Genomic DNA, 13,841 nt, shown 5'->3' on the forward strand with positions numbered 1-13,841 from the left:
AGAATGTGAGCCCACCGGGACAGACAGGGGAAAACAAAGTTATAAATAAAGAGAGCAAATTCTGAAACTTAGGCACTAGTACAGCCAAAAGTGTGCATCCCCCTCCCCTCCCATGACCTCCTAGCACCATCTGCTGTGTCAGGCCAAATTCAACTGAGCTCTGGTCCTGTTTTCCGCTCTGGACTGGCCGATTCTCCATTTCCTGATCATCTGTCTGCTCTCTTTTCCCTGCTCCGTTTTTCAAATCGCCAGGGAATGGCCACATAATCCTCATTTTCCTCTGATTATACTTTGCCTTGCAGGGTTTCTCAATACCAACTCACTGCTGGATATTCTCGATGGCCCTCAGAAACCAGCAAGGTATGTCATGTTCTCTTCCAGCCATAATCTGAAACCTCTTCTTCCAGAGCAAAGATCCCACTCCAGGGTATCCCAAGAAAAGCAGGAATTATTTTCTACAGTGTGGTTGGGACTGAAATTTTACATGTGAAAGTTGCCATGCATGTGACATGGGAATTTTTCAGCTATTAAAATAATTGAATTGCCCACAGAAAACGATACCCATAAACAGTCTCCGTTCTCTTTGCTTAGTTGGTCTCATTAATCCACCTCCTGCTTTTAATCAGCTATTTGACGTTTGCTCCATTGGTGAGTCCTGTGGGGGAAGCCAGGCCTACCGCTCCATTTTCCATGGTTTTCATTTTTTCCTGCACAAAACTCTGTTATTGATTCCGAGTTCTTAGATTTAATGGATTTAGGCATCTCTTTGGCAAAGGGCCATAGGAGCCAATTTAAAACCTAAATCTCAAGTGTGTCCCTCTACTGGAAGTCCTGTTTTGTGCACATATGAAATTATACAGATATGTCTGCAATTGAATGCATTATTACAAACCTAAACAATACAATCTTTTGGATTGAGGACCGTATAACCCACTTCAAATCTCTAAGGGGTTAATGGATTTAGCAAGAACTAAATGCCACGGACCTGTTATATTCCTGTGGGATGCATGGGATTTGGTGTGTGCTAAATCTGTTAACATGGCTGTAACTGTGAAGGGATGCCTCTGAGTAAGTGGAGGGAGGGAGGGGGGGGGTTCCTTAGTGTTTGCTAAGGGAAGGAAAATAGTAGGAAAAGGTGGAGTCAGGGGACAAGGTTCTCGGAGCATACCAGAAATGCCAGTACTAGTCTTGCTATATTTCTTAGAAGTGGGCAACACTGCTGGAATCTCTGATGCCTGATTTTCCTAAAGCGGGTGTATGGAATAACACTATACCTTATCCTCCTCTCTTGCTGTCCTCTACATCATTCTCTCCTTTCATCCCAACCTCTCACCTCTATCCTCCACTCTCCTTCTTCCTCTGAGGAAATACCTCCACTTCCTGTGTTTCATTCTCACCAAGTGAGCATTGTAGCAGCTGAGTGGAACTAAAAGACAAAAGGTAAATTATTCCCCTGAATCTGTGGTGGGAGTGGGGATGTGCTACACTGGACGTAAAGAGAGTGGAATGAGGAAGAAAAGTCAAGAGCCTGGAGCAGTGGTTAGCATGACGTAATACAACAAGGTCCCAAGAGTCACACACTTTTTCTTCATTCTCAATCTTTCATAGATAGGACAACATGGTCTCTCTGCAAGCTGCGGTCTTCATGGGGGTAGGTGTAGGGTGCCCGTTGGAGCTCCTATTCCACCCACTGCATCACAGCCAAGCAGGAAAGGCAATGAACAGGGCACAGTTTTGGAGTCCCTGAGTCCATTGTACCCTGTGCGGCTGTACTACCCACACAGGGTAGGTCTAGTCAGCTCTTTTCCCTTTGTCAGAACTTGGGAAACCTCATCAGCTTTTCTCCTCTCATCACAATTGAAAAAAATATATATATAAAACTTCCTCTGTGCAGACACAGGAAGGAAGACATGTGAGGCTGAATAAATGAATTCTGCAGGCCTAGTCTGGGCTCTACAGCTAGTAGGGGGATCTCTGATTTAGCCGACTGCCCATAATGAGATTTGTGTGCTTTCTCTTTCCAGGCATGGGTTTTCCACATGTTGTCTCTACAGAATAAGTACAACCTAACCTCCAAAAGGTAAAAAAAAAAAAATATCAAAACACAGAATCTTGCAGCCAATAAAAGAGGCCAGATAATGACAGCGCCCTCCCCCCCTTCTGCTCATAGAAAACTGCACAGTTCCGAAGGCCACAGCAAGTGATCGTACACAGAGGCCCTGATTGTATAAACAGCGTCTAACTTCTCGTTATCGTTCAGTGCGGTTGTTAAACATCCTTTAGGCATTCTGAGGCGCAGGTGGGTGATGAAGCCTTAGACACACTGCCATTTAAACCAGAGTTCCCTTGACCTAAACGAGTGTGCCTAAGTCAGTCCATGCCCAAACTCCGCTCCAAATCTGCCCTTCCGTAGGCGCCTCGGTGTAGACTCCTACCGGCTAATTGGTTTTTAACAAAACTGGTTTCTAATGGTGCTTTCAATTATTGGCGTTGATTAAACCAATTAAAAAACTTAAGTTGGGCTTAACTGTAGGCATCTTTTATAGATTCAGGGCCAGAGCGGGCAATGTGCTTTCACTTGTGCTCTCTTCACATTAAACTTTGAAATGCTGTGTATTGTTTGGCTCTGTGATTTTTCTATGTACAGAAGAGGTGAGATGGTTTTCACAGAATGTGATGGTACAAACCTGCCTCATTCAGTCCACTAAGCCAATAACTGAGAACGCCCACCCTGAACAAATCCAGCGAAGGAGCCGAGTGAACCTGGTCTTCAAGCGAACCAATGTAACACATGCACAGTGTCATCTAAACATACAAGGGCCGTGTGTCACGAATGTGCCTGCTTCAGAAATATAAGAACATAAGAATTGCCGCTGCTGGGTCAGACCAGTGGTCCATCATGCTCAGCAGTCAGCTCCCGCGGTGGCCCTTAGATCAAAGACCAGAGCCCTCACTGAGACTAGCCCTACCTGCGTACGTTCCGGTTCAGCAGGAACTTGTCTAACATTGTCTTGAATCCCTGGAGGGTGTTTTCCCCTATAACAGCCTCCGGAAGAGCGTTCCAGTTTTCCCACCACTCTCTGGGTGAAGAAGAACTTCCTTACGTTTGTACGGAATCTATCCCCTTTTAACTTTAGAGAGTGCCCTCTCGTTCTCCCTACCTTGGAGAGGGTGAACAACCTGTCTTTATCTACTAAGTCTATTCCCTTCATTATCTTGAATGTTTTGATCATGTCCCGTCTCAGTCTCCTCTTTTCAATTGAGAAGAGGCCCAGTTTCTCTAATCTCTCACTGAGTCATAAGAACATAAGAAGTTGCCTCCACTGGGTCAGACCAGAGGTCCATCGCGCCCAACGGTCTGCTCCCGCGGTGGCCCATCAGGTCTATGACCTGTGAAGTGGCTCCTGACCATTTCTATAACCTACCTCTGCTTCTATCTGTACCCCTCAATCCCCTTATCCTTTAGGAACCTATCTAAACCTTCCTTGAACCCCTGTACTGTGCTCTGGCCTATCACAACCTCTGGAAGCGTGTTCCATGTGTCCACCACCCTCTGGGTAAAAAAGAACTTCCTAGCATTTGTTTTAAACCTGTCCCCTTTCAATTTCTCCGAGTGACCCCTAGTACTTGTGGTTCCCCACAGTCTGAAGAATCTATGTCTACCTTCTCTATGCCCTTCAGGATTTTGAAGGTTTTTATCATGTCTCCTCTTCTCTAGGGAGTCCTAAAAGATACATAATGAAATAATGATCTTCATAGCGAATTAAAAAAATAAAAGGAAAATACAATGATTACTAAACCAAAGCGTTAGACGGTGCAAAGAAGATGTGGAAAATAAGCATCTTAATATTACATATATGTTTTGGTGGTTATTTTCGCCCATCTTGTGTAATTTTGTTCTCATTATTAGTCTATGTTATTCCTTTCCAGTTTAGTGTAAAGTGTGGTACAGCTTTTATGAGCATTGACTTACATCAATAGCACCATCTAACACTTTGGTTTCGTAATCATTGTATTTTTTAAATTTGCTATTAAGATCATTATTTCATTATGTATCTTTTAGGACTCCTGAAGCAGGCACATTAGCCAAAACACGGCCCGTGTCGAGTCCCATGAACGTTTAGATGACACTTTCTATGTTTTATATTGGTTCGTTTGAAGACCAGGCTCCTTCGGCTCCCTTCTTTGGATTCCTTCTGTCCAAACCCTCCTGAGAGAGGATGAGGCACAAGTTCTTCCTCACCTGAAATCTGGAGTATGATGACACCTTGTGGCAGGTGGGAAGACTTACAACTGGATGGGAAAGTAAATAGTGTCACAGACACTGAGTCCGGCGTAACCAAATCTCAAAGAAATATTCTCAGATTATTAGTAGATAGCATGGATGGGCAGACTGGCTGGGCCATATGGTCTTTATTTGCCTTCATTTTTCTCTTTCCATGTTTATATTATTAATTTTTAACCACCACAGCAAACCAATAACCAGAACACAAAATGGAAAAAAAAAAAAACCAGAGTAAGGTGTCAGAGGGATTTGTGTTGAAGCTGATCTTTGTCATCTCCTTTGATCAAGGCCCTGAACTGCCACCTCTTAGGAATACAGCTGTTTCACTGAGGCAGCACATCAGGATAGCAGAGCTTCAGCAGAGGTGGAAGTGGGGGTGATCCTGACATTTCTACCTCCATTCCAGACCCCACACTAATCCCAGAGTGAGGCTACAACTTCAGCCTCAGCACCCTAAGGTTGTGGGTTCAAGTCCTGCACTGCTCCTTGTGACCCTGGACCAGTCATTTGATCCCCCATTGCCCCAGGTCCATTAGACGGAGGGGGAGGGAAAATGCTCAACTACCTGATTTGTAACCCGTTCTAAGCTACTTTGGGAGGATGGGTTAAAAAATCAAGGGGTCCTTTTATTAAGGTGACCCCCAAATGAGTAAGTAAATGTCTGATTATACCCTAACGTTCAGTTTATACAAATGATTTCAAAAAATGAAGAATTGACGTGGACTGTGTGACATAAGAGAGAGAGAGAGAGAGAGAGAAGTGCAGTGTCACCGTCACTCTCCTGAAACGGAGGAACCCCTAAAACGCTCCTTTTCTGCAAAGATCCCTCTGCAGGGTAAAGCTGCCTCTGCTACAATCACATTTGGTTCATTAAGAATGGTTTTCATTTAGTGTTTGATATGTTAATTAGATCATATGCTGATCTGTTTTGGATCAATCAATCAGTCTATAAATAAATCTTTCTTGGCTATGGCTTGTATTCCACTGAACTGTTTTTACGCTTTTCTAACAGGATTGACGTGGCCAAGTTAAATATATACTTTGAGGAACTGAGTTACAGCAGCATGGTGGAATCACCAGCTATCAATGTAAGTCCTGAAGCTCTGTCTGCTTATATTGCAAGCAGCGGTGGCGTCCCAGGACGCAGAGTCTCTCTATTACCAGTGGGAGGTGGGGTCACTGACAGAGCTTGAAGAGAGGACTCTGAGAATTTAATTGAGAATGTTTTGGGGTGATTCTTACTGATTAATCTACTACTGTTCGTGTCTCCACAGATGGTATCACTTCTCTCTAACTGTGGCAGTCAGTGGAGTCTCTGGTTTGGTTCCTCTGTGCTCTCTGTGGTGGAACTGGGGGAACTTGTCTTTGATGTGTTGGTAATCACGATTATACTGTTTCTGCGACGTTATCGTGCAAAAAAACGTGATGCTGTGGAAGAAGCCAGTTGTGCTCCCTCACCATCGCTACCCCGCATGGGACACGTCAATCCTGAGTTTCAGCAAGAAGAAGTCCATTCTCAACAGCTGCAGGTGGTGGCTGACATCACCCCACCGCCGACATATGAGAGCCTGGAACTGCACGCCATGCCAGAATGTGATACTGACTGTGGGTGTTCCCACCGCTCCAGTCTCAGGACAGCCACAGATGCAAAAGAGGAGGAGGAGGAGGAGGAGGAGGAGGAGTGACGGGTCAGCGAAAGAGCACTCCAGAAGTGTAAACGTCACAGCATCGGCACATAGGGTGCAGTGCAATATGGACTACCTCAAATCCCACCAGAAGACATCTTTATTTCTTTATTGGAGGGGGGGGGAAGGAAGAGGCTTGTATAGTCAAACCTCTATCCAGGAGCTGGGGTGAGATAACAGCTGACACTTGGCTTCTGTCATTCATATTTCAAGTGGGGTCCCTGAGCTATGCTAAATCACTGGACAAGGCCCACTGAGGCTGACCCTCAGCTTCGAGAAAAGTCCGTGGGTAATAAAAGCACTTGTAAAGATCCGTGTAATTTAATTGCTCATCTCTAAGAGGCAGAATGACAGCCAGCAACAATCAGACTTCACATTCCAACTTAAAGAATTTCTTTTGTCTTATTAAAGTATTATTCACCACCGAGATCTTCTCCCAGAGCCTACTAACCTGTATTATATCCTAGAAAAGTGATTTTCTGGCCCATATTTCAGCTAAAATCAGTCGAGCTTTACTTGAATGAGTGCATTCCTTCAGCGGACACTTCGAATGTGGCCCCCACCTTCTGATAAGCTGCCTAGACTTAACTGTATCATCTGGTCAGCCTGTGTAGATTAAAATATACCCACCCACCCCCCCTAGAGTGGCTGATGATGCCACTCTAGGGGGGATCTTCTCACTGTGGTTATGACCCCAAATTAGGATTACAAGGCCCCACTTGGGGGCCACGATCCAGCTTTTGGGAATTACTGACCTCAAGAAATGTCTAGTATTACACCATAAAAGATGTGTCTCCAAGACCAAGAAACCTGTATACAGGCAGTCCCCGGGTTAAGAACGATTAAGTCGGATTTGTATGTAACTCAGAACCTGTAGATTTTAGGATTCTTGCTGCTTACCTCTGCTCCCAAAGGGTTAGGGACAAAAGGGCCAACTGTCCCTGCCACTGTTCCCTCTACGGCGGCCACTGGAAATGCTGCTCAGTGAAATCAAATGAAGCCACAGCCGCGATCTTAAGTACGAGTCGTACTTAAGTCGGGCGTCTGTGACTTGGGGACTGCCGAAATTACTAACAACTTTCCTAATCTCGCCATACACTCCCGCCCAGTCTTTGCATTCCTCTTCTCCCTTTTTCTTCTATTCCTTGTTTCTATCTCAGATCTACCCTGCTCTTGTTTGTTTTCTACCTTGCCCCAGTTATACGGAACTCATTCCCCATCTCCCTCCGAACGGAGCATCTTATCCCCGATTTAAGGCCCTTCTGACGTTGCATCTTTTAATATCAACAGAGACAGTGGTTAAAACCACCACCTTATGCAAATAAAGCCACTGTAAAGCATAGACTCCCACCACGCTAATTATGAGTATGTTCAAAACTAATTGAGGAGAAGCCTCAGATGCTTAAAAAACCCACTAAAGGGGAGGTTTTTATGCCAGTAAGGTAGAAAGAAGCATTATACGAGAACTTCCCCTACCCCGATTAGTTTGATAAATATGATTAGAGTGGTGGACGGTCAATGTTATTCAGTGCTTTATTTGGATAAGTTGGTGCAGGTTTTGAGCCAGGCCTTTGCCGAGATGTGGTCACCTGTTTTCTCTGTCCTTTCTCTCCATATTTTCGACTTCCTTTCCTTAAGACATGTGGCTTATTTGATTGTATTAATAATAATAACAACAATTTTTTATATACCGTAGGACGGTGAAGTTCTATGCGGTTTACAATGATTAAAGATGTTACAGATTGAGTGGAATCAACAAAGTATAGACTTGGTGATTGACAGTTCTAGAGATCATTTGTTGAGGGCTAGGATTGATGCAATGCTTAGACGCCATTGGTATCAGAGCTGAGGTACTAAACTGGTTTCGTGGCTTCCTTACATCCCGTTCTTACCAGGTACGCTTTAACAACGAACACTCCGACACCTGGAGCAACTCATCCGGAGTGCCACAAGGGTCACCGCTTTCCCCACTGCTTTTCAATATCTACATGTTCTCATTAGGTGTGAAACTAACCCAACTAGGAATAAAACTATTCAGCTACGCAGATGACTTTACGATCATCATCCCATTCGCCAACTCCATCTCGGAAACCATTCCCAAGGCATCCGATGCCATAAATGAGATGGAACAATGGATGACAGATTTCAAACTCAAGCTCAACCCAGAAAAAACAAAATTCTTCGTTGCCTCCCCTCACCCGCTTAACAATAAAACCCCACTATGCATCAATAAACTCAACTACCCTATTCAGCCCACCATGAAAATACTAGGTGTTATTCTAGACCAATGCCTAACAATGAAGGAACAAGTGGATTCCCTATTCAGAAAAGGTTTCCTTACTCTCTGGAAACTCAGAACCATTAAATCATACTTCGATACGTCAACATTCAGAATCCTAGTGCAATCCCTCATACTGAGTCAGCTTGACTACTGCAACATTGCCTATCTAGCAATCTCACAAAAGAATATGAGACGTCTCCAAATAATGCAAAATGCTGCGGTCAGACTTATCTTCGGGCTGAAGAAATTCGACCACGTGACACCCTACTATCGGCAGCTGCACTGGCTACCAATGGAAGCCCGAGTAAGGTTTAAATTTGCCTTCCTCTGCTTCAAAGTACTTTACGGCCTGACCCCCAAGTACATAACGGACCTTTTCGCATTTTCTAATAGCAAACTCAAGAGAAACACACACCCAAAACTCATTTCCCCTCCAGTTAGAGGCTGCAAAATGAAAAAAACACCACGAACACCTTCTCTCTCTCCAAGCAGTCCTATGGGGCAAAGACCTAGACCAACTGCTTTCGCCTACTGGGAATTCAGGAAACGCCTAAAAACATACCTCTTCCAGAAATACCTAAACAATTGACCCGCTCTCCCTCTCCCTCCCCCCTCCCTATTCCACCTGAACTTACAGCACTGTTATAAATATAATCTGTTATCTTCATCTTAAAGTAACTTTACGTTGCTATTTATCCCCAACAGGTCCTGTCTGACATTACCTACTAAAATGTACATATTACATCTTCGCTCAGCAAATTGTATTTCTATACTATTGCCTCCTGAGGTCTCTGATCTCTGTATTTCCTCTGAATATCTACTTGTTGTATTTCGCTGAATGTCCAGCACTCTTGATTGTAAACCGCCTAGAAGTCGCAAGATTGTGGCGGTATAGAAGAATAAAGTTATTATTATTATTATTATTAAGTATTTCAGGAACAGATGTGTTTTCTGAAGTAGGCGCGAGTAATTGTTCTAGGTCTTTACCCCAAAGAGCTGCTTGATGTGAGAAAAGATGTTGGTGATGACTTTTAAATTTACAGCCTCTGACTGGTGGAGAAACAAATTTCGGGTGTGAGCTTCGCCTATGTCTGTTGGTTGAGAAAGAGAAAAGGTCTGTTATATATTTAGGGGCTAAGCCATAAAGAACCTTGAAGCAACCTTGTAAACTGCTTTGATTTTGTTTCTGAAAGGCGGAAAATCAAATCCTCACTAAACTGTAAGAGACATCTCTCCAGGACCTGGTAATCTCTAGGATGGGCTGGGGAGAGCTTTGGATTCTTGCCCAGAAATAGCTAAGAAGAAAAAAATTAAATTGAATCAGGCAGACTGGATGGACCATTCGGGTCTTTATCTGCCGTCATCTACTATGTTACTATTTACTGGGATTTATTAACTACCTTTTTCATGAAGAGATTCACCCTCTGCACTACACGTTCCTCCCAGGGGCTCTGAACTTGTCATACACCAGAAGAGACAACCCTCTCAGCACCCCCGTGTTTCTCAACTCGGTCCTGGATTATCCCCTTTTCAGGATCTCCACAATGAAGAAGCATAAACTTGATTTCCATACACTGCCTCCCATGTTATGCAAATCTCTTTCATGCATATTCATTGTGGAGATCCTGAAAACCTGACTGAGAAACACCGCTATACGTAGAGCATGGGGGTCCAACCTCGGCCCTCGCCAGATTGGGTTTTCAGGATTCCCAAATGAATATGCATGAGATCTATTTGCATCTAATAAATCTCATGCAAATTTATTGGAGAAATCCTGAAAACCCGATGTTGGACAACCCTGATATAGACCATAATATAGCTGCCCAGTTCTAGTGAAGTCATTTTAGGCCAGTCCTGGATTTCTGAGAACCCCATCCAGATGCCTTGTAGGAACCTACAGCATTTATCTCAAGGGTAGAACTACCAGACTATACTGGGGCAGGAAACTAAAACCCAGCATTGGCCCTACTGAAACTTTGCCCAAGAGGGTTTATCCTGCTGCATCTTGGAACTTGTAGTTTATCTATTTATTTATTTGAAACAATTATATTCTGCTTTAGTTCCAAAACAGATTACAGTACGAACGTACATAAAATCAACACAAAACAATTACACTGTGCTCATATATAACAAAGTATCCAAATCCTGCATTTGTTCTATGCTGTGCTCAGCAGTTTCACTCTGACTTTCTTCATGCTTGTTAAGCAGCGAATGACACCAACTGCTTCCTGTCCCGTGCTTCTGGGCCACACACCACCTCGTCCTCTCCAATTAATAGAAAACAGAGAAACATCTATTAGCTCCTCCTCTCCCTATTGGCTAAGGCTCTTAACATTTGCATTTCCTCTTCCTGTAGGCTAAGGCTTTTTACAACTGCATTGTGAGGTTATAGAAACCTGATGACAGATAAAGGCCCCATGGCCCATCCAGTCTGCCCATCCGCAGCATCCACTAGCTCCTCCTCTCCCTATTGGCTAAGGCTCTTAACATTTGCATTTCCTCTTCCTATAGGCTAAGGCTCTTTACATCTGCATTGTGAGGTCATAGAACTTTATGGTTATAGAAACCTGATGGCAGATAAAGGCCAAATGGCCCCTCCAGTCTGCCCATCCGCAGCATCCACTAGCTCCTCCTCTCCCTATTGGCTAAGGCTCTTAACATTTGCATTTCCTCTTCCTGTAGGCTAAGGCTTTTTACAACTGCATTGTGAGGTTATAGAAACCTGATGACAGATAAAGGCCCCATGGCCCATCCAGTCTGCCCATCCGCAGCATCCACTAGCTCCTCCTCTCCCTATTGGCTAAGGCTCTTAACATTTGCATTTCCTCTTCCTGTAGGCTAAGGCTTTTTACAACTGCATTGTGAGGTTATAGAAACCTGATGACAGATAAAGGCCCCATGGCCCATCCAGTCTGCCCATCCGCAGCAACCACTAGCTCCTCCTCTCCCTATTGGCTAAGGCTCTTAACATTTGCATTTCCTCTTCCTATAGGCTAAGGCTCTTTACATCTGCATTGTGAGGTCATAGAACTTTATGGTTATAGAAACCTGATGGCAGATAAAGGCCAAATGGCCCCTCCAGTCTGCCCGTCTGCAACATCCAGTATCTCCTCTTAGGGAAAGGAGGAGATGGTGGGTGCTGCGGATGGGCATTTGGCCTTTATCTGCCGTCATGTTTCTTTCCTCCTCTCCCTAACAGATCCCAGGTGCCTATCCCAGGCTTTCTTGAAATCAGACGCAATCTCTGTCTCCACCACCTCTTCTGGGAGACTGTTCCATGCATCTACCACCCTTTCTTTAAAAAAAGTATTTCCTTAGATTACTCCGGAGCCTGTCACCCCTTAACTTCATCCTATGCCCTTGCCGAAATGTTCCTATTTCAGAACTTTCTCCCTAATGAATATTAATTTAATTGTTGTATGATGTAATTTTTCAAAACAAAATGCAATTAAAAAAAAAAAAAATGAATAAAATAGGATTGCCAACTGGCTGCAGACTCACTCCATAGGGTAGGTCCAGTCCAGGTTTTACCCCATTATACCTGTGGTTCTAATTTCCAAACACGTCCTTGCACGCTCTGCAACTACATTACAACTATTACTGTTAATTATTTCTAGAGTTCTAGCAGACATATGCAGCGCTGTAAAAAGGAGAGAGTCCCTGCTTGCGCGAGCTTACAATCAAGAAAACAACAGGATGTCAGGGGTTAGAGGCTCTTTTTATTTGGTTCCTATCTGAAACGGTCCAATTCAACAAAATGCACTAGAAATTCCGGTATGTTCAACTTCCCTACCCAAAGGACTTTCTTGGACAGGACACTGGAATATCAGGCGGGGAAGATGAATTCCTGGACGAGACCGTTGATTGGCCAAGCAGGTTCTTATCTTACATTTAGGAAATTACTGAAAACTTACTGATTTGATAAACAAGAATGATGACATATTTAAGATGGTGTTTTTTAACTGATGTATTTCATTCATGCTGAACTTATAATAGTTGTGAGTTTTGGGATATTGTATTTCTTAACTGAAATGTCTCAGTTTCTCTGTTGTGAACCGCCTAGAACTGCTGGAGGGGGGGGGGGGGGGGGTATACAAGAAAATAAATTCTTCTTCTTCTTCTTAATCTGCTGGCTGGTTTGATGGGCAGTGGGGAGTAGGGTTTTGGATTGAAGGCCCACTTTTGAACGAGGGAAGGGAAGGGGCTTGATGGACAAACTCGGGGGCACAGGGGGCAGCTAGATGAAAGGAAGGAAGTCTGGAATTGGCAGTGGAGGAGAAGGGGAACACTAAGAGCAGCTGATCTGAGGAATGGAGGGGGGTCGTGAAGAAAGGAGAGATACTGAGAGGCTGGAGAATTAACACATTTGTAGTAGAGGTCTGCATGGGAATGGGGATCGTGGGAATCCCCCCCTAACCCACGGGACTCCCACGGGGATGGAAGGCTTTGGAAGCAGGGTTCGTCCATTTCATATAATGGGTTCATAGACAAGTCGGCGAAAGACAAAGGCGCGCGCCGACAACTGAGCGCAAGACGGAGGCGCACGCTGAAGAAAATTACAGTTTTTAGGGGCTCCGACGGGGGGTTTTGTTGGGGAGCCCCCCCAGTTTACTTAATGGACATCGCGCCGGCGTTGTGGGGGGTTTGGGGGGTTGTAACCCTCCACATTTTACTGTAAACTTAACTTTTTCCCTAAAAACAGGGAAAAAGTGAAGTTTTCAGTAAAATGTGGGGGGTTACAAGTTTAAGTTTAAGTTTTATTAGGATTTTATATATGTAATGTAATGTAATTTATTTCTTATATACCGCTACATCCGTTAGGTTCTAAGCGGTTTGAAGAAAATATACATTAAGATTATAAATGAGAAGTAAGAAGGTACTTAAAAAATTCCCTTACTGTCCCGAAGGCTCACAATCTAACTAAAGTACCTGGAAATTAATAAAGAAGAGAAAATAAAGATATACCGCCTATCAAGGTTATCTAAGCGGTTTTACAATCAGGTACTCAAACATTTTCTCTATCTGTCCCGGTGGGCTCACAATCTATCTAACGTAACCAACCCCCCGCAATGCGGCGTAAAAACAGTAATTTTGTGCGGCGTGCACCTCCGCACTGAGCTCAATTGCACGCGCCTTTGACCTGACACCCATATAATGGACACGTCAGCCTTAGTAAAAGAGGGGGTTTATAAGTGAATTACCTGAACAGAAAACAAAAAAAGGGTCCACCAAAGAGATTCCACCAGGAAAAGAGCAAAAGGAACTGTGGAATTGATGATCCTGTCAGAAGGAATTGCTGCTTTTTAGGGGGACGGGCGGGGATGGAGGTGGGATTTCTGTCCCCGTGCAACCAGTGAAGTGATTTGAGGAGAGACCTGTTGCAGTAGTCTTAAGCCTGAGCTCAAGGGTCCAGAGAGGAAGGGGCGAATTTGGGTGATGTTGGAGATAGAAGGAAACCTTCCAATGGCCCTCCCCATGTGCCCACCCGCCAGCCCACCGAGCCTCTGTGTTTCTAGGAGGGGATGGGACCTAGTGTACGGCTCGAGGACAGATTTCCCCCGTCCACAGGAAGATTAGACGGAGAGGAGGG

The 13,841-nt window shown here is 44.2% G+C and overlaps 1 protein-coding gene across 3 annotated transcripts in view; it reads left to right on the forward strand.

Moving 5' to 3' along the window:
* Positions 1–7,708, forward strand: part of SCNN1A (sodium channel epithelial 1 subunit alpha) — a 44,720-nt gene extending 37,012 nt beyond the window's left edge. For all 3 annotated transcript variants that reach the window (XM_033923009.1, XM_033923008.1, XM_033923007.1), the window contains exons 10-13: positions 303–360; positions 2,025–2,080; positions 5,298–5,373; positions 5,560–7,708. In XM_033923009.1, the coding sequence (XP_033778900.1) occupies positions 303–360; positions 2,025–2,080; positions 5,298–5,373; positions 5,560–5,970 (601 nt within the window). In that variant the 3' untranslated portion in view covers positions 5,971–7,708. The remainder of the gene's footprint in view (positions 1–302; positions 361–2,024; positions 2,081–5,297; positions 5,374–5,559) is intronic.
* Positions 7,709–13,841: the final 6,133 nt, after the last annotated feature.

Source organism: Geotrypetes seraphini, chromosome 16 (genome assembly GCF_902459505.1).
Source record: "Geotrypetes seraphini chromosome 16, aGeoSer1.1, whole genome shotgun sequence".
In the NCBI taxonomy this organism is placed as follows: Eukaryota; Metazoa; Chordata; class Amphibia; order Gymnophiona; family Dermophiidae; genus Geotrypetes; species Geotrypetes seraphini.